At 34.2% G+C, this 20,330-nt stretch overlaps 1 protein-coding gene and 5 long non-coding RNA genes across 7 annotated transcripts in view; 4 read left to right on the forward strand and 2 right to left on the reverse strand.

Annotated features, from left to right (window-relative positions):
* Positions 1-198: 198 nt before the first annotated feature.
* LOC142223119 (uncharacterized) overlaps positions 199-20,330 on the reverse strand; it is a 33,869-nt gene continuing 13,737 nt past the window's right edge. The window contains exons 2-5 of one of the 2 annotated variants that reach the window (XR_012718581.1): positions 1,586-1,648; positions 1,289-1,466; positions 1,118-1,178; positions 199-1,052 (exon numbers count right to left, since the gene is read on the reverse strand). This is a non-coding gene — a long non-coding RNA (uncharacterized LOC142223119). Of the gene's footprint in view, positions 1,053-1,117; positions 1,179-1,288; positions 1,649-20,330 lie in introns of both variants that reach the window. The other variant, XR_012718580.1, reaches the window with a different exon arrangement.
* LOC142224388 (uncharacterized) lies at positions 5,562-6,039 on the forward strand. The gene is made up of 2 exons (XR_012719138.1): positions 5,562-5,768; positions 5,836-6,039. It is a non-coding gene; the product is annotated as an uncharacterized LOC142224388 (long non-coding RNA).
* On the forward strand, positions 7,438-12,976 carry yip2 (yippee interacting protein 2). Its single transcript, XM_075295477.1, has 5 exons — positions 7,438-7,597; positions 9,752-9,918; positions 11,699-12,271; positions 12,338-12,538; positions 12,604-12,976. Exons 1-5 carry the CDS (start codon positions 7,579-7,581, stop codon positions 12,838-12,840), a joined length of 1,197 nt encoding a protein of 398 aa, XP_075151592.1. The 5' UTR covers positions 7,438-7,578; the 3' UTR covers positions 12,841-12,976.
* Positions 7,747-8,258, reverse strand: LOC142225665 (uncharacterized). Its single transcript, XR_012719359.1, has 2 exons — positions 8,129-8,258; positions 7,747-8,069 (listed from the first exon to the last, which is right to left on the reverse strand). It is a non-coding gene; the product is annotated as an uncharacterized LOC142225665 (long non-coding RNA).
* Positions 8,027-8,909, forward strand: LOC142225664 (uncharacterized). Its single transcript, XR_012719358.1, has 2 exons — positions 8,027-8,159; positions 8,234-8,909. It is a non-coding gene; the product is annotated as an uncharacterized LOC142225664 (long non-coding RNA).
* Positions 17,104-18,487, forward strand: LOC142223117 (uncharacterized). The gene is made up of 2 exons (XR_012718579.1): positions 17,104-18,231; positions 18,299-18,487. It is a non-coding gene; the product is annotated as an uncharacterized LOC142223117 (long non-coding RNA).

A 20,330-nucleotide genomic window follows, 5' to 3' on the forward strand; every position in this document is an offset into this window, starting at 1 on the left:
CACTAAATTTCTAGGGATTTTGTACATTTTATTAATTTTTTTCGTTAAAAATATAATAATATTAAAAATAACATTAATAATATATAAAAATAATAATATAATACCAATTAAAACATAATTTTCTTATTAAACGTATTAATAACTAAAACGATCAATACAACTTTAAATATCTTAAACTTTTTTACATGTATAATTCCATTTCCTCCATAATGTCGGTGTCACATAACTATTAATTAATTAATTAATTATTAATTAATATGTTGGCAATTTGAAATAATTAATATCGAGGAATTTGCTGGCCTGCGTGTTAGAATAGATTCTATCAAGAGGAATTGACAAAATATCAAACTGATGACGGAATGTAAATTGATGTAATGCACATTTTCATCCAGAAGTTCTTGATATAGGAATTGTTGCACTTTTTTAATTGGTTGCACTTTGCAAGTTTTCTGGAATATTTTCTTTGTTGTTTCCTTCATCATTTTTTCACCGGTCAACATCTTCCAAGAATATAACATCCAATGATTTTAGTTTTCTGCAAAGCAGTCGAGTTTTGTGATTTCCATTACGTTTTATTTCACTTTTTGTTTTGAATTATCAATTATAGTTAGCGTTTTGGACTAATTTCACTCTTGTGTCAAAAATATTTAAATTTTTGTATTTCTTCCAACTGACCACGTACTTCGTGACACAAAATGTATTGAAAACCACAAAATTCGATTTCCTCAAGAGCGTTGGTGTCACAAAATTGTTGTAAAACTCATTAAAATTCGGGCAATTCGCAAGAAACTTGATAACCAGTGAGTTAGAATAAATTTCCAGTAATTTCAATTCGCAAAATAACAAATTAAACCGATGATGCGAGGTAAATTAAAATATCGATGTGATGCGAATTAACATGTAGTAGTTGTTGATATGGAAAAGCATAAATACCAAGTTTAATTCGTTGCACTTTGATTTATGGAAACTTTCTCTTTTCGATAAGACACCATCATTTTCATCGGTCAACCTCTTAAGGTTTCAAGAATGCAGCATCAAAATATTTTAGTTTTCTGCAATAAGATTTAAATTTAGTGACTTCTCTAAAGTGTTGATTTAATTTTTCATATTGACTTACCAATTATTATAAACTATTTGAATCAGCTCCAGTTAATAGTCCAACATTTTTTATCGGTCAGCTTTTTAATGTTTCAAGAAATTAGAATCCATAATTTTAGTTTTCGGCAAAGAGATATATATTTAGTGTCTTCCTTTAAGTTTCATTTAATTTTTTTTTATTTTCACTTACCTATTATTAGAAACTATTTGGAGTAAATTCAGTTTTTTGTCTAAAATTTTCCAAGTTTTTTATTTCTTCCAATTGACCACGAACTTCGTTGCACAAACAAGTATTGAAAACCACATGGTTTTTTCGTTGCATTTGAGGGTAGTGTTTTGTCAAAGTTTTCTCATATTATCTCCAACACCTTTTCAAATATTTCGTCAACATTTTGGCAAATTGGAAGTAATTCGCAAAAAATTTGAAGATGTATTGAAGATGAGCTGTTTCAAGTCAAGTTGAATTTATGTTGAAAATTATATTTACCCTCAAACCGAAAAGTTGTTGCATTTGAAGAACGCTCATCCTGTGTTTATTGGGCATTTTTTACTGAAAAAAATGGAAGAAAATAATAAAAAATATTGTTATTCAACCGTCGAACGGAACGGACGTGTTTTTTAATAGCGGATAAAATCATCGTAATAAGTACCTACTACGAATTTCAAGTGTGGTGGGATATTAGGCCACCATGCAGAGAAATTCAAAGACATCCACTGTGTTGCTAACTTCAGGGCCCAGTGGACGGGTATCGACTGGAGTTATAAATTTGGACAATGACCAAGAGTTAGGCCCAATTAGTCGACCTGTAGACGGGTCGAGAGGTGGCGACAATTTGACAAGTCGGACCTTTTCTAAGGTAACGACATCAAAAGGAGGTAATCCCTCACGAAAGAAATTCAAAGTACGCAGAAATGCTTTGTTTATCCTAAAGAAATTAGGATCAGTCGACCCAAGCACGTTGTCGGCTAAACAAAGCGATTCCTTAAAATGGGCTCAAGGAATTCTTGAGGCTGGCAAAAGGGAACGATCGCCGGATGAGCTGCCATCCTCCAAAAGGGATCAACGATCGTTTGCCTCAGTTGCTAAAGACAGCCTTGTGATGGCTATCATAAATAAAGGAGCATTGGACGGTATGGTTCCAAAGCAAAAATGGGGGGAAATTGAGAATGCTTTGTCTGGCGTCTACTCACAGGTGCTGGAAAAGTTTCCCGGCCCAGATCCTCGACACCAAGAGGCTGGTTGGTATCAAGGACGATTTAAGCTAGTCGCATTTGAGGACCAGAGGTCTATAGAATGTTTTAAAGCTGATCTGATACTAATTGGTGAAGTTTGTGGAAGGAGCTGCTCTAGAGTTAGTCGAGAAGAAAGACATACCCTCCTGACCCTGAATCTATTTTAAATAGACTGAAACAATGCAATCCAGATCTTCCAACAGCTGATTGGAAGGTTGGCCGTTTGGATGAAGTGGATGGACCAAGACGGCATGCAATGTTTATATTGAACACTCTGCCACATCTAGCAAAGTCTCAGGGCCGTGTATGTTATGGCTTTCATTATATACAAATGAAGGTATATGAAAACGATCAGCTAAAGGATTCCGAAATCGACAAGCCTCTGTCTGAATCAGAAATAAGCGGATCCTCTTGCGAAGTCGAGGGAGATACCAAAGATGCAGACTTGGATAGACACCGTATGCAAGAGGAGGTTTCTACTGCCTCAAAAACCACCAAACTTGAACCTATGGTTATTGCGAGAGTCACCGAGATCTCTGAAGATGATATTCTTGATGACTCGATTGAAACGGCTGATGTGACAGTTGTTGAAATCTCAATGGTCCTACGGATCCTCCAGATAAATCTTCACCATTGTAAGACTGCATGTGCTGCCTTAAAAGTTATCCTGATGAAAGGGGACATAGATATAGTTCTATTTCAAGAACCATATGTTTATAGAAACAAAATATGTGAATTAAGTACTCCGGGGTTCAAACTATTGCAGTATACTGGTAATGATGTAAATCGAGCCTGTATAATTGCTAAAAACGAGCTCAACTTGTTTCTGCTTCCTTCAATGTGCAATACAGACACTGTGGTTGCCAGTTTAGAAATATCCAAATGCAAATATTGGATATCTTCCATCTACATGGGACATGATAGGGAGATGCCTCCATGTGCCGTTAACACCTTAGTTGAGGAGTCATTGAAAACAAAGACAAAACTCTTTATGGGATGCGATGCAAATGCACATCATAGTATATGGGGAAGTGGTGACATTAATACAAGAGGAGAGTCACTCCTAGAGTTTATTTTGCGTACTAATTTGGTAGTTCGCAATAAGGGAGATGCACCAACCTTCGTCACCAGAAACAGGCAAGAGGTTTTGGACGTCACGTTGACCTCTCCGGAACTGAATGATAAGATATCTGAGTGGCAGGTTTTGAGGGAACATAGCTTCTCAGATCATCGCTACATCAGTTTCAAATTTGATGTTCATACCACCAAGACCATATTTCCGCCAAATGTTAGGAAAGATGACTGGAATAGGTATAGGGAATCGTTCAATATGATGATACCGAAAATACCAGAGACAAATATGAGCACTGTACAAGTTATCGAACACGCAGTTGAGAGGATTACTAAGGCCTTCAACATTTCACTGAAAGCTGCATGCCCTAGAGGGAAGCCAAGGGGGAAAAATCGACCACCATGGTGGTCTGCGGAGTTAGGTAATATGAGGAAATCGTGCAGGAAGCTCTTTAACAAAGCAAAGTCCACCAGAGCTCCTGTGGATTGGGACGCTTACAAGAAGAATCTGAGAGAATACAAGCGAGAACTGAGAAAGGCTCAGCATAACTCTTGGAATGATTACTGCAGCAGCATTGAGAATACGTCCGAGGCTTCCAGACTACGGAAGGTTCTAGCATCCACGAACTCCTCTCCAGGCTTCATTAAAACATCGGAGGGCAATTGGACAACGTCCAGTGAGGAGACGCTGGAGGTACTATTGGACACACATTTTCCCGGAAATCAGACGGTTGAACCATGTACTGACGGTGCCACAGTGGCTCAGCGGTCGTTTCCTATCGAGGAAATTGTATCGGAATCTAGAATAAAATGGGCGTTAAATTGCTTTGGATCATTCAAATCCCCCGGACCTGATGGAATTACTCCGGCGGAGTTAGAAGCGGTGGCTGACAGAATTATCCCCTGGTTGTCGGCGATATATATAGGATGTATCAACTTAGCATATATTCCAGGAAAGTGGAGGGAAACAAAAGTCGTTTTCATACCTAAAGGTGAGTACTATGTTCAGTTTTTTCACCAAACCCCTAAAGTAAAAGTACAAATATATTTATGAAGACGATTATATTTTAATCAAGTCTTGCCAAATAATGGATGGAAAAGATCTAAGGAATTGATTGCAAATACTTTTATATTTCTACATTAATTAATTAAGAAAAGTAACCGTGAAAACAAGCTGACTTTCAGCTTGAAAACTGAACATAGTACTCAGCTTAAAGCGGGAAAAGCCTCACACTCAAGTGCGAAGGATTTCCGACCAATCAGCTTATCCTCATTCCTACTTAAGACCCTGGAGAGGATGATATATATTTATCTTAGAATTAGCGTCGATTCAACAAACAACTACGCACAATTGGAAAATTTAATTGAATATAAAACACCTGATTTTGTAATATTATCAGAAACACATGTGACCAAAGATATCCACGAATCCGAAATAAAAGTAAAAGGATACAAGAATGAGTTAGCTTGCTCAGATAGCAGAAGAACGGGAGGAGTTGCATTATATGCTAAAAATTGTTTCGAGATACAAACTATTTTTGAGAGAGCTAATGGACCCAATAAACACAAACGTTTGAAAAATGCTAAATTTCAACAATTTTTCAAATATTTTCAAAGGATTAGGGTAATATTCAAGTTGAGAAATTGTTGAGAAAATCGCGTTCTCAACAAAAAACAGACATTACCCTCAACAGTGAAATTCAACACATTAGCAATAATATCTCAAGTGTTATCCTCAAATTGAAATGCATCGCTACTCAATAATTTGTCAAACAATTTTCGATGCGAGTCAAATTTAAAATTAACATCGTTGCAAATACTTTACAACCTAAATTTGTATGAATGATATCCCCACTTCAAATTGAAAGTCAAAGCCAAAATTCTATGAATTTTGTATACATATATATATATATATATATATATATATATATATATATATATATATATATATATATATATATATATATATATATATATATATATATATATATATATATATATATATATATATATATATATATATATATATATATATATATATATATATATATATATATATATATATATATATATATATATATATATATATATATATATATATACCCTGCCAGCATTTCAAAGTTCCATTTCATCTTCATCGCTACCACAGACTCGTAAATGTCACTACAACCATCCTATTGTGATGGGGGGCAGCATATCATAAAGTACAAAATGTACTTCATACATATATTTTGCCATCACTACTTTTACAAAAGCCATTTTATTTTTTGTGAAACGCCAAGCGCAACCAGCTTGTTATATTTTATTTAAATAAAAACGAAAATAAAGTTCTGAAAACATAGATTTTACGCTTAAAATTGTGAAAGGTATATTGGTGAACAATTTTTGATTTTCCAAATAGAATAAAGTGATTGTTTTTCAAATATTTTACAGACACGCTGCCTCCATCGAATAAAAACACTGGCTGATAGACGCTGCAACATGTAACTCGCTACTTGTAACTCTACATCATCATTAATGCAAAAAATTATGTTAAATGTGATGTGATAGTGGTATAAATGTTATATTTTTAACAATTTGTAAATGATTAATCAAATTAATAAATATCTAAACAAACGTGTTTTACTCGACCACAATGATTCTTTTACCACTATCTTAAAATGTGCTTTTTCTGATTGTTTGGAGGGTCTCTTATTGGGGTCGTTCTAAATTGATCTATAAAGGCACCTAATAATTGCACTCATGCGAAACCTTTTTGTAGTAACTTGGCGTGGTACAACTTCTCAATAGTGACGGCGCTTTTCCGACGAGTTTTTGATATCGTATATGATTGTTTTCGACGTACTGGGGATTCTCAGAAGCGCCCCCAAATTCAAAAAATGTTGGCAGGGTATATATATATATATATATATATATATATATATATATATATATATATATATATATATATATATATATATATATATATATATATATATATATATATATATATATATATAATATATATATATATATATATATATATATATATATATATATATATATATATATATATATATATATATATATATATATATATATATATATATATATATATATATATATATATATATATATATATATTATATATATATATATATATATATATATATATATATATATATATATATATATATATATATATATATATATATATATATTTATATATATATAATATATATATATATATATATATATATATATATATATATATATATATATATATATATATATATATATATATTCGGATAAGACAAAAAGGCTGTTAATCTTTTGAAAATGTGTTTGAAAGTGTGTTGAATATAAGCACTTCTCCAGTGATTACACATTTGTTCCATGGCTGAACAAGAAGGTTAAATCATGGGGCCATATGATTACAATTTTTTTATTTCGACCAAATTTTAAGATGTCAAAATCATATGTTTATGGTGATTGCATCTCTCCAAATGACACTGCATAGCAAATGCATCTCAAACAAACTCGCGCATTCATAGCTGGAGAATTGTTCAAAGATGACTTGAGTATCTTGATAACATATTCCAGACCCAAAATACCACGCACATCAGTTTTTAAACTGCATCATAAACTGTTTTTGTTAATAGATGGCGAATATCCATTTGACTGACTTCCATTATTAACTTTGGTCTCATATCGGCGTTCCTCGAATGAATTATCCACTTCACAATAACTCATAGGTGACGCAATTAAATTTGAACCTTTATTTTTCTCTGGATTTGAATTATTTTTTCAGGACAATTGAAAGAATAAATAATTGCCACTTTTACCAATGCCATACGATTCTTTTATCAGCTGATTTTGACTTCTTAAAATTGTAATCAACATATTGAAATTTGTTGTTTTTGTTATCGTGATTCAACCTCCTTATTCAGCCATGATTTGTTCGATGGATGTAGAGAAATGAGCGTGTACGCTTGGCTCGCTTTCATTTAGGTAAAACATTTTGCCTTATCAGTGATCAGCGTGATCAAACTTTGTACGTATTCTCCTTGCGCACATTAATTGTTAAGAAATCTTGAGTTATTTGACCTAATTACATTTGGAATTTAATCGTGAAGTGGTATTCATAATTTGTTCAGTTTTAGTGTTATTGATTTTTCTAGTAATATTGTACATATAATGTCTGCTGTAACAAAAGGTCAGTAAAGTAATAGGATAATCAAAATTTCGTTTGTCTGTTATATTTGTACTTTGGACTGTCAGTTTTCCATCGTTCCTTACGTGTTATCATATTCACCTTTACTTGCCGGTTGAGAACATTATAATGAACTTTGGACGGCAAATATGTACGTTAAATGACAAGATGTATTTTTTACATGTAATCGCAAAGACATATTGAAATGTTTGAACTTAAGTGACTGATATAACATTTTCCATGTCATAAATAATTTTCTAATAATTCATGGTACAAGTAATTATAACGAAGCCCAAATCTATAGCTGAAAATAATCTCAAACTACTGCATTTTTAACTCGTTTTTCTCCCAATAATTTGTTAAAATTTGGCACTATTTTACTTTGTTGGCTCTTTCGTTTGACTTCTATAACGAGGGCTTTATTCCATTACATCCCAGCAAAAACTCTCATTACCCGGTAATCTTGTAGGTAAGCCTGTTTAAAAATGAATAAACACTTATTAATTGGCATAGCTCCGGATTACATCTACATACGCATGTCCTAGGACCAAGTACTTCTCCCCAGGTATACCTTTGGTCATGAAATAATTAGTGCTTTTAAAGCATATGATCACCTAATATGTAATCACTTATTCGTAGATATACCAAAGTTTGCAAAATAGCCACTTATTGTCTCAGGCAACCAAATCTCGAAAATATTGACTTCTCTAGCCGATTGCAATGGATCAAAATAATGCTTTAATATGAACATTACTTGAATAGAAACGAATATTGTAGAAATAAACAAAAATGTAACAAATCATCTAAATAAGATTACAGGCAAACTAATTTCACAGTTAAAATAGAAATAAATGTTGTCGTTTAAGGGAGTTAGATTCACATTATGTTCGAAACCTACTAAAAGTAGATTTTATATATCTTTTTTTATAAGGCAAATGACAGTTGAAATCTAGTGAAGTCGATTTTGAAAGTGTAATGTGAATGAGGTATAATAAAGCATTTATTTAAAACATAGTATGATAATGTCATTAATTTAAAACACAATTATTATGAAATATTCGTGAAGAATATTCCCTAATGGAAAAATCTTCTGAATTACCGTTACATAACATATTCTTTTTATGTGAATATACTTAATGGTACCATCATTAATCTATTTTATTAAGTCATTAACAGCCAAATGCAATACATTTTGAGAATATCAATTCGAAAATTACCGAGAAGTATATATTATTGTCATTACAAGTTAGTCATTATAACTGACCGCAATGTAATGCAATGTGTCGACAGCTTTACTGGTAATGTAAATTGTAATGAGATGTGGTTACCTAGTTTTTGCTGGGATATGTGTTAAGTTTCCATTTATAGTAGGTCATTAGAAGTTCTAATTCCGTTTCCATATCCTCATCATATATTGGACGATCTACTCATTTCAATTATATTGGGCGATCTACTCATTTCAATTATAATCGGAAATCGAAAGATATTGATTTCCTCATAAAGGTGGGTATTAAGTTCGAGTTTAGCAGCTAAAATCATCATTTTTTTCACGATTACTTTTCTTTAATAAGCCATTTTAAAGAACACAAACTTTGTGAATATTTACTTTGGGCTATTCCCCATCCAGTTATAAAAAAAAATCTGCAACAAATATGTATAATTTTTATGCCTTTTTTAATGATTTAGTTTTCACTCTAGTGAAAAAATGACGATTTTAGCGGCTAAATTCGAACTTAATACCCACCTTAATTAGCGAACTCTTATACAGGACGAATTAAATCCATTTGTATTGTATAGAAGAGAATATTGAAAAATTACAGATTTAAAGCTTTTGTGCTTTGGATAAAATAACCAAACGAATGTCTTGTGACTTCGATTTAAGAATATAATTTTATTTATTTTATTTATTGGTTATATTGTTAGTTGAAAAAGAGCATAAATTTCCCTGTTAGCACCTAAAAGTTTTCTCCTTTTAATTTTAATGAGAAACTTCTTCAATAATGTAAATAAAAATTAACGCAACTTAGCTTAACTTGATTAACAAAAATTGTAGACATTTTCTCATATATGTATTTCAAGATATTTCATTCATAATTATCAAATGGACGATAGGATTTTAGTGTTTACTTTGTTAGTAAGCTAAATCTCATATTTCAGGAGTATATATAGTTGCTGCAAAGCGAACTGCTTTCGGAACATTTGGCGGCGCTTTCAAAAATGTCAATCAAACACAATTACAGACTGCGGCTGCGAAAGCAGCTATCGCTGCTTCAGGAATAAGTGCAGATAAAATTGATACGGTTGTAATTGGTCATATTATGACGGTAAGTATAAAACACATATTTATTTATTCATTCAATATATTACAAGGCCCACAGTAATAATATATCCAAACTTTAGGTTTCAGAAAAAAATAATGTTAGAATCCTTAAAAATAAATAAATACAAGCCCAACTCAGTTTCCGAAATCTAGTACATACAACTAAATTTATTCAAGTAGTAGAATCAAAAATGTATAAATAACTAGTAATCAAACCCGACTTAAGGTGAGTACTATGTTCGAGTTTAGCCGCTAAAATCAAAAATAAATCTATTAAGGCAGCGTAACATTCTAAAAAGTGGCTGGTTTAGCGCGATAATGCCAATTTAATACTGGCCTTTAGCGACAAAGCAAAAAAAAAAAACTAAAGTTCGGAGTAGAACTAGTCCAGTCGTAAATTTTACAAAAGATATACCCCCATATTCATAAAAGTTAACGTAAACTTTAAATCTACTATTACCATACAAATTCCTTCGATTAACTGTCAGTAAATTTTTAGAAGGTAAAGGTGGGTATTAAGTTCGAGTTTAGCCGCTAAAATCGTCATTTGTTCACTAAAGTGAAAACTAAATCAGTAAAAAAAGGCATTAAATTATACATATTTGTTGCAGATTTCATTATAACTTGATGGGGAATAGCCCAAAGCAAATTTTCACAATGTTTGTATTCCGTAAAATGGATTATTAAAGAAAAGTAATCGTGAAAAATGACGATTTTAGCGGCTAAACTCGAACTTAATACTAACCTTAAGAAGTGACGCAGACATTCGAAAAATCAAACAATCGTAAGAAACAAATTTGGCATCTTACATATATTCTAATAATTTTATATTCATTTTTTTCCGTTGTCCAGTTACTTCCGAGGAATTAAACTTCATGGTACAATTATTTATAAAGTAGCCTCACTAGCCCAAAAATAACATCAATAATATAAAAACAGCACATCACAATATCATTAAAAAGTAAATAAACAAATACAAAAATATTTGTTTGAATTCTGTATCTCTCATGAGAGATGTATATTAATCTTATGGAAATACATTTTGAGAGAAAAATATTCAACTGTGAGCAACATTTTTGATCATTTTCACAATATACCCGCTTGTAACAGACACAACATTTACCAATTGTTTCCTTGTATTTGAGTAATTTCAGAATTTCTAATTTAAATTTAATTTTTTTAACAACAACAAAAGCCAAAATGTTTTGACGTTTTGATGAGCCCTTTAAAGTCACCTGATGAATTAAGGCTACATTAGGTTAGGTTAGGTGCCTTACTTAACCTAAGGTAATCTTATAAATAATTATACCACGGTATAATGAGCCAGTCAAGTGGATATAGATTCTTCAATATTAAGCTGCTAAGAAATATAACTTAACCTACATATTTTGCTAGAGAACGGCTGTATCCATTTATATTTCTAATGTTTTTAAGTTTTTAAGATTTTCAAGTCAAACTCACAAAACCACTAAGATATTTACAAAGTTTAACAAAGGTTTAGATAGCAAAGTTTATATGTGTTTCCTTATTCTTTCAAAAAACTATGCTATATGTTTTGTCCTACTTTCTTTACACATAGTACTCATATTAACAAAAAAAGGTTCCAGTACGACCCTTTTGTTCGTTTCCAAATCGGAAACATTTTATTAAAGCAATAATTAAAAATAAAATAATAATTAGGAAAAATTTGAAAAAGTGTTGCAATTTTATTATGATTGTTAGCTTATATTGGAAACATATAACTTGGATAACTTTTTAATACGCTAATATTTTTTCTTCTACAGTCATCATCAACCGATGGTACTTTTTTACCTAGACATGTGGGCCTCAACTGCGGCGTGCCAATTGAAAAACCTGCTCTTGGCGTTAACCGCCTTTGTGGGTCAGGATTTCAATCAATTGTGAATGGTGCTCAAGATATAATGTTGGGTAGTGCCAAAATCTCACTTACAGGCGGAGTTGAAAATATGTCGCAAGCTCCATTTATTGCCCGCAATGTTCGTTTTGGTACCACGCTTGGAGTAAACTACAATTTGGAGGATGCTTTGTGGTCTGGTCTCACGGATACATATTGCAAATTACCTATGGCACTAACAGCTGAAAATTTGGCGGAAAAGTATAACATTTCTCGCGAACGTGTCGACGAATTTTCCCTACGCTCACAGAAAAACTGGGAAAAGGCTCAGAATGAAGGTGTTTTCAATACTGAAATAACACCTTTTAAACTTAAGGTAAAGGGCAAAGAGGTAGATTTTGTTGTCGATGAACATCCAAGGCCCAAAACTACGATAGAAGGTTTGGCGAAATTACCATCCCTGTTTAAAAAGAATGGCGTTGTAACTGCCGGTACAGCATCAGTAAGTTGTAGATAAACTAAAAGCATTGCTTTTATAAATAACGATTGTTTTAAATTATTATTGTAGGGTATCTGTGATGGCGCCGCAGCAGTTATCTTAGCTTCGGAGGAAGCTCTCAAAGAATTTAATTTGAAACCTTTGGCGCGATTGGCTGCTTACTCTTATGTCGGTTGCCCTCCCGAAATAATGGGCATTGGACCTGTTCCAGCAATTAACAACGTTCTAAAACTGACGGGTAAAAAAATACAGGATATTGATCTGATTGAAGTGAGTTGCTTTTAAAAACATGACCCTGTATTTTTACTGATAAATATTACTTTTTCTTTTATTAGATAAATGAAGCTTTTGCTGCTCAAACATTAGCTTGCGCCGACGCTCTTGGTTTGGATATGAACAAGTTAAATGTTAACGGCGGTGCTATTGCTTTAGGTCATCCACTGGGCGCAAGTGGTAATCGTATTATCGGCCATTTAACACATGAGTTGCAACGTAAGAAACTTAAATATGCCATTGGTTCTGCCTGTATTGGCGGTGGTCAAGGTATAGCTTTGCTTATTGAATCTTGTTAAGCATAGCTCATGAAAGTAATCCAGATTAGCATTTCTATTTTGAAATTTATACATATTTAAAATTAAGTACACAAAGTGCATTAGTTAAGCGTTATACGATTTCACTACAATAAAATCTATTATATGATTTCTTAAACATTTCGTTGGTTTCCTTTATATATGATTTTTGCATAAAATAAATATATAGATCAGATAGAAAATGTGCATTAATTAAGGCGAATGAAGAAGTCGTCCTGGTCTGAGAGACGAAACCAATAACTTCAATTTTTTAGTGAATGAGTAAGACATGCAGTGCTGTTCAAAACATTTGTAACTGGCCTTACCATGAACTTCATCTAGGTATATCTCCCATAATAATAATTTTATTGTTTAGCTTCCACTTAAAAAATAATCTTTATGTAGTGGTAATTCCATATTCTTATTGGGTAAATGAATGGACTGTTATAAAATATTGATATTTACCGAAAGGTAAAGAATCGTATGATTCGACCTGTTCAAAACATTTGCAACTAGCTAACACCCTGTAATATTTTCCTTTTTAAAGGCAGTATTTTTTATATTTTTACCTGCAATAGTTATAAGCACCTGTAACAGGATAGATTAAACATAGAAAAGGGGCACTTTCAGTTGATCTTTACGACTGCAAACGTCAACACAAAATTTCCCGCGAATTGGAAATATAAAAAATCTTTTTTGTTGCTCTGTTCGCGATCCACCAAACAAGAACAATTAGTTTAACACCAATTACGGTACCGCTTCGAAAGCTAATAAAATTTATCATCAATCAAAAAATTTGTGAAGGCTTGCAAAGAAAAATAAAATCTGAGACATACGTGCAAAAACTACCATTGAAAAAATGGGGGAAATGACCCACCGGACCCCCGAAAAAGGCTGCAAATTCAGGAAAACTTGTAAGCAAAAAATTGAAAAGTGTTGACAGCACAACTATAATCAACAATGAAACAAACTGCTCAGGCGCCAGTACCTCTTCGCCTATTCAAACAATTCATAATCACATCGCCTGTGGTGAAAAGCAAATCTTGTACCCTGGTTTCCATCCAGTCTCTTACTATGTTTTAATAAACACAGAAAATCAAGTCAGCACCAGAACAGTTTCTAGTTCTGGTGCTGACTTGAACTACATCGATTGTAGAATATGGGAGATTGGCTACTGAGCACATCAAACCATTTACCACATTAGTTTAATACTCGAACCAAACGCGTATACGACAAGTATTGACATAGCATTAAAATCAAATGTTTTTATTTGTGGCGATTTTAATGGCCGGTCAAAATCGTTCGGCGACCACTGTGATTCTGTGCGTGGTACAATGATCAGAAGTTTTTTTGACTATTCCACTTTCCGCTGTTTAAATGATGGTAATATTACTTTTAAAAGATCTTTTTCCGAAAATTGTCGCGGGTCAGTACTAGATCTCAGTTTTTCGAACTCGAACTTAAATACAAGTTGGAATGTAGTTAATAACACAATCGGCGGCAGTCAACATTACCCGATCCACGTCAAAGTAAATTGTACCACAAAAATAAAACAAAGTTTTCTCGCAAAAAATAAACTCTTTAAAAAGTATAAATAATCTTGAATTAAACTCATATATGCGTGATACCAAAAGTGTCTTTAATAATGAATTAAAATCAGCAAGATACAAAATAACTCCGGGTAGAACCCCAAAAAAAAAAAATGGTGGAACGAACAAACAGAAAAGCTCTTTCGCCTAAAAATAGTTGCTCAAGAAAATTTGATCTTGACAAAAACAATATTAACGCTGTGATTCTTCGTGAAGCCATCAAAAATTTTCAAAACTCAGTCAAATTTACCAAAAAAACAACTTTGTTAAACAAATTGACAAACTAAATACTAATCCAAACGCAAAATCACTTTTCCGCCTCGTCCGTGGATGCAAAAACTCTCTAAACTCCACTTTTGCTTCAAAATGGCGTTCAGATAACAACAGAAACTAATTAAATTACCTCAAACATCAAATTCCATATAATACACTGCAAATTCAGCCAGTAAACTTTTCGAATTCTTCTGCCCCATTCACATTGGAAGAGCTCCTTTACATTTTAAAAGAAAACCCCCTCGGCTGCTGGTATAGATGGAATCACATATGAGATGCTCCACAACTTATCAATAAAATCCAAAACAAATCTTTTAGAAGCCATCAACAAAGATTTGGTGGTCTATATGCCATATTTTTGAGGACTGGCGCAAAATCAAAATAATTCCTATTCCTAAACGGGTAAGGATCTTGAAGACTACAAAAACTTCAGGGCAATAGCCCTTATCTCTGTCCTCTTAAAAATCATAAACCTTATGATCGAGGAAAGGCTACAAACTTTCCTAGATGTAAACAACATACTACCTCAAAGGAGCTTCTCTTACAGGAAAAACATGTCCTCCGCTATATGCTTGAATGACTTGTTAAATACAATTTCCTTTTACAAAGCAAAGGGTGAGAAATGTATACTGATATCTTTAGATATCAGCCGTGCCTACGAATGCGTAAACATCACAATACTTCACAACATTCTTGTTAATCTAGATTGCCCCAAGCAAATCTCAACATGGATAATAAATTGTCTCTGCAAACGAACACTAATTATGGGAAATGAATGTTGAATGAAAAAACTCACAACTGCATGATGTATTACAACATTTCTGGGTCAGCTACGAGCATGGTCTACCTCAAGTTTAAACATATATTTGACAAATTGGTTGTTAATGACTTAGTGTCTGCCTCACCTAAATTGGAAATCACAGTCAACCTATTTCAGAGGGACAAACACATCACAAACAGTTTTTGTTTCAAATCTGTTTTTTTTTTACAAAAAGTGAGTGAACTACAATTCGAAGGATACTCCATTTGGGCCACAGATGCTTCAATCCAAGAGGAAACTACTGGTTGTACTGTCTGCATGCAATTGATAATGCGATAGATCTGATAATTGAAGAAGGTATCAGCAAGGCGGCAATTTTCTCAGATCGCAAAAATGCGTGTTTACTACTTACTGCTAACTCTGCCAACAACTACATGGTTAACAATATTCAACTCAAGATAAAAAACTTTCCCATATTGGGATAGATTTTTCGCAAAACATGCTGCTCTAGTTGGTTGTGAAATACACTCGTCCTTCTCTATAAGCAATGTATCCAAAGTGAATTATGGAAGGAATAGTGCAAAGACTACAAAATAAAATCCACTACCAAAGGCAAATATTTCGCAAAACTTTTCCCCGGACCCCCAAAAACTCAGTGGTACAAAGGCAGCCGCCTCAACCCAAGTGACATCAAGATAATAAATCGAATCCTAGCAGGCCGCACATATAGCAAAAACTTTTTCTTCAAAATGTGTTTAACAGGTTCCAACATTTGCACTACTTTAAACAACATTGAAGACGAACAGCATCTAATTTTTGATTGCAAGCTCCATACTGAATTACGTGAAAATTACGCGTTTTTCAGAAAATACACAAATCTTACAAACTTGCTGCAGAAATTCAACAACATGGACATCACGGATCTACTCTCCTTCATAAAAAGATCAAATATAAACATTTAAGTTTAAGAATGGAAATTTCAAGACATCTATCTATAACAAATTAACTCTTGCTATTGTATAACTATTCCTGGTTTATGAGACTCTTATGTCTCCACCACCGTGGTGCAATGGTTAGCATGCCCGCCTTGCATACACAAGGTCGTGGGTTCGATTCCTGCTTCGACCGAACACCAAAAAGTTTTTCAGCGGTGGATTATCCCACCTCAGTAATGATGGTGACATTTCTGATGGTTCAAAGCTTCTCTAAGTGGTTTCACTGCAATGTGGAACGCCGTTCGGACTCGGCTATAAAAAGGAGGTCCCTTGTCATTGAGCTTAACATGGAATCGGGCAGCACTCAGTGATAAGAGAGAAGTTCACCAATGTGGTATCACAATGGACTGAATAGTCTAAGTGAGCCCGATACACAGGGCTGCTACCTAACCTAACCTAACCTATGTCTCCAGCAACTCACACTGACGTGAAAATAAAATTCAATAAAAGGCACTTTAGGAATATCGTTAGGTTCATTGCCTAATTTGGTCATAAACTGATAGCCATAGGCCTTTATGCTCTATTTTTAGAATAATTCGATAAAATGACCGGCAATAAGTATAATTAACATATTAAAAAAGGAAAACATCGATGATTTTAAAGTTGGGGTATCACAAAAATGAATTTCGGGAGGGTACATTGCCTGCGTCTCGAGTTATAAACAGAGTATGCACCAAAACTGTGCACTGAAGTAAAAGAAAACCTAAGACTACGCTAGAAGAAGATCATTTAATCAAATGAACTATGCAACAATTCACTCAAATATCATTTAGTGAAGTCAAAAATTAAACTGGATTTATCAACCATAACGATCAGATGTAGAACATTAGAAGCCGGAGAGCGATTACACAAAAATGTCAAAAAAACACTTATTTCCACAAAAAAATTAACGTTCAAATTTTCATTTAATTTTTACAAAAATACCTTAAATGACCTGTGAAACAGTGGAAATGTGTTATATTTTCCTACGACTCAAAGATTATCTTGCATGGATCGGATGGTAGAAATTTAGTACTAAGGCTGCAAGAAAAGCCTTAATCCAAGAAAAATAAAAAGTTACGCCAGTCATGGTGGGGGCAATATTATGGTCTGGGGGTGTTTTTTTGGACAAGTTCTTGGCCCGATTTATAGAGTCGAGGGTATTATGCTGTCGAAAGCTACAAAAATATTATGTCCCATGTGATATTGCCGTCTGCATGGATTATTCAGCGCGATTATGACCTCCAGTACACGTGTAAGGTGGTAAAACAATGGATTTCTGATGAAATTTGCGGGTGCTTAACTGGCCTGCTCAGCCACCTAATGTAAAAGTCATAAAATAACCTATGGAAAATTGTAAAACGAAAAATTGGTGTTAAATTTTTGCAAAAGGCTTACGAAATCTATTTGAACCTGAACCATAGGTTAGGTTAGGTTAAAGTGGCAGTCCGATTAAGTTTCAGGCTCACTTAGACTATTTTGCCCATTGTGATACCACATTTAACTAAACGTACCTATTACATATGGTCACTTCTACCCTGCCAGCATTTCAAAGTTCCATTTCATCCTCATCGCTACCACAGACTCGTAAATGTCACCACAACCATCGCGAACTGTGATGGGGGAAGCATATCAAAAAGTACAAAATGTACATGAAAGTATTTTGCCATCACTACTGTTAGAAGAGCCATTTTATTTTTTGTGAAACGCCAAGCGCAACCAGCTTGTTATATTTTATTTAAATAAAAACGAAAATAAAGTTCTGAAAACATAGATATTACGCTTAAAATTGTGAAAGGTATATGGTGAACAATTTTCGACTTTCCAAATAGAATAAAGTGATCGTTTTTCAAATATTTTTCCAGGCACGCTGTCTCCATCGAAAATAAACAAACTGGCTGATAGACGCTGCAATATGTAACTTGCTACTTAAAACTCAAAATCATTATTTTATTAATGCAAAAAATTATGTTAAATGTGATGAGATAAACCGAAAAATGTTATATTTATAAGAAATTATAAATGTTTAATCAAATCAATAAAAATCTACACAATCGTGTTTTACTTGACCACAATGATTCTTCTACAATTACCTTAAAATTCACTTTTTCTGATAGTTTGCAGGAGTTCTTATTGGCGTCTTTCGAAATTGATCTAAATAGGCACCTAATAATTGCACTGATGAGAAACTTTTTCGTAGAAACTTGGCGTGGTACAACTTCTCAATAGTGACGGCGCTTTTCCGACGAGTTTTGATGTCGTATATGATTGTTTTCGACGTAGTGGGGATTCTCAAAAGCGCCCTCAAATTCAAAAAATGTTGGCAGGGTAGTTTTAACCACTGAACCAACCAGATTGTTCCAAAAACATTAACAAATTGCTTAAGTTAACGTGTTCCAGGTCCGCCAGTAATCTAAAGCTATATGCCCCTAAAATTCGCTTACGCCTTACACAAAATGCAGGACACTCACAGAAGAGGTGTTTAATTGATTCCTTTTCCGTCGCATCATGACAGCTCATACAATAGTCCTTATACTTCGCACCAATCGGTTTTGCAAATTCGCCTATCACGGAGCGACCCGTTATAGCAGATATCAGGAGTGATATTTGACGTCTTGAGAACACTAGCATATCTAGTGTGCGGTTCAAGTTTAAATGGGGCCATATTTGCTTGGTTCGTTACAACCCTTGCAATTCTCCCAATTCTTACCATCATGACAGCCTTCTCACGCAATAAGAGCTTGCAGGTTGCCAGAGACATACCAACAGATTCTACTTCCCCTGGAATATGTAAGGTAGTTCCTAGCCTTGCTAACTCATCTCCTTCGCAGTTCCCCGGTATGTTCCTATGGCTAAGCACCCATAATAGTCGATGGCCGTTTTCGACTTAAGGAACACAGAGTCCAAGGATTTTATTGCAGGTTGACTGTCTGAGTATATATTAATGCCAACATTTTTGGAACATTACTTCTCAGCCAATTCGCCACCTCTTTTATTGCTAATATTTCAGCCTGAAAAACACTACAGTGATTAGGTAATCTTTTCGCTATTCGAAGTTCCAAACCTTTAGAATATACTCCGAAACCCACTTGCCCATCCAATTTGGAGCCATCAGTGTAGAAATCTATATATCTTTTATTCCCCGGGGTCTGTGTACAACACGCCTCACTGTTGGGAATTAGAGTTTCAAACTTTTTTTCGAAAAGTTGTTTCGCCAGAGTGTAATCCACTACGTTAGGCATATCTGGCATTCTTTTGAGGACCGAACTGTGACCGCACATTTTTTTCCGACCACAGCGATAGCTCGCGCAACCGCACAGCCGTTGTTGCAGCTGACTGTTTGGCCAAATGTCTAAAGGCAATAGGTGCAGCATGACGTTAAGGGAATCTGTTCCTGTCTTACTGAATACGCCTGAACTTTATATAAACCTGTCGTTTGCTGAAGTGCCGGCCACCACACCACAACACCATATAGCATTATAGGTCTAACCCCTGCCGTGTATAGCCAATGCACAATTTTCGGTTTTAGTCCCCACTTTTTTCCTATTGCCTTTAAGCCTAAAGTTCAGCTTCCTGTCCAGAATGACGCCAAGGTATTTTGCACACTCACCAAAGGGAATTACAATACGCCCTCAATCCCACGGCGGCGGGTTCTGTGTACCGGATTGACCCGATGGACCCCATCCATTCGCCAGCGGCTGCCACATCAGTGTACGTGTTGTTTCGTCCGTCTTTTTGTGTTGGAGAAGGTGCATCCCGGGGAGCCTTCTCCGTTTGCTGTTGGTCCGAGCCGGGATAGAGGAGAACCGCGGACCATGGTATTGTTTAGTCTGCCGAAACCTGATCCACCACCGTTCGGTTACGGTCAGGTGTAACCGGTGCTTGGAGTGGGTGCAT

This window comes from Haematobia irritans, chromosome 2 (assembly GCF_050003625.1).
Source record: "Haematobia irritans isolate KBUSLIRL chromosome 2, ASM5000362v1, whole genome shotgun sequence".
Classification (NCBI taxonomy): domain Eukaryota; kingdom Metazoa; phylum Arthropoda; class Insecta; order Diptera; family Muscidae; genus Haematobia; species Haematobia irritans.

What these genes read in the sequence shown, in the direction of transcription:
- yip2 (XM_075295477.1), top strand. An exon ending in TAACTGCCGGTACAGCATCA is followed by an intron (nt 12,272 to 12,337) that starts GTAAGTTGTAGA and finishes TTATTATTGTAG; the next exon opens with GGTATCTGTGATGGCGCCGC. An exon ending in AGGATATTGATCTGATTGAA is followed by an intron (nt 12,539 to 12,603) that starts GTGAGTTGCTTT and finishes TTCTTTTATTAG; the next exon opens with ATAAATGAAGCTTTTGCTGC.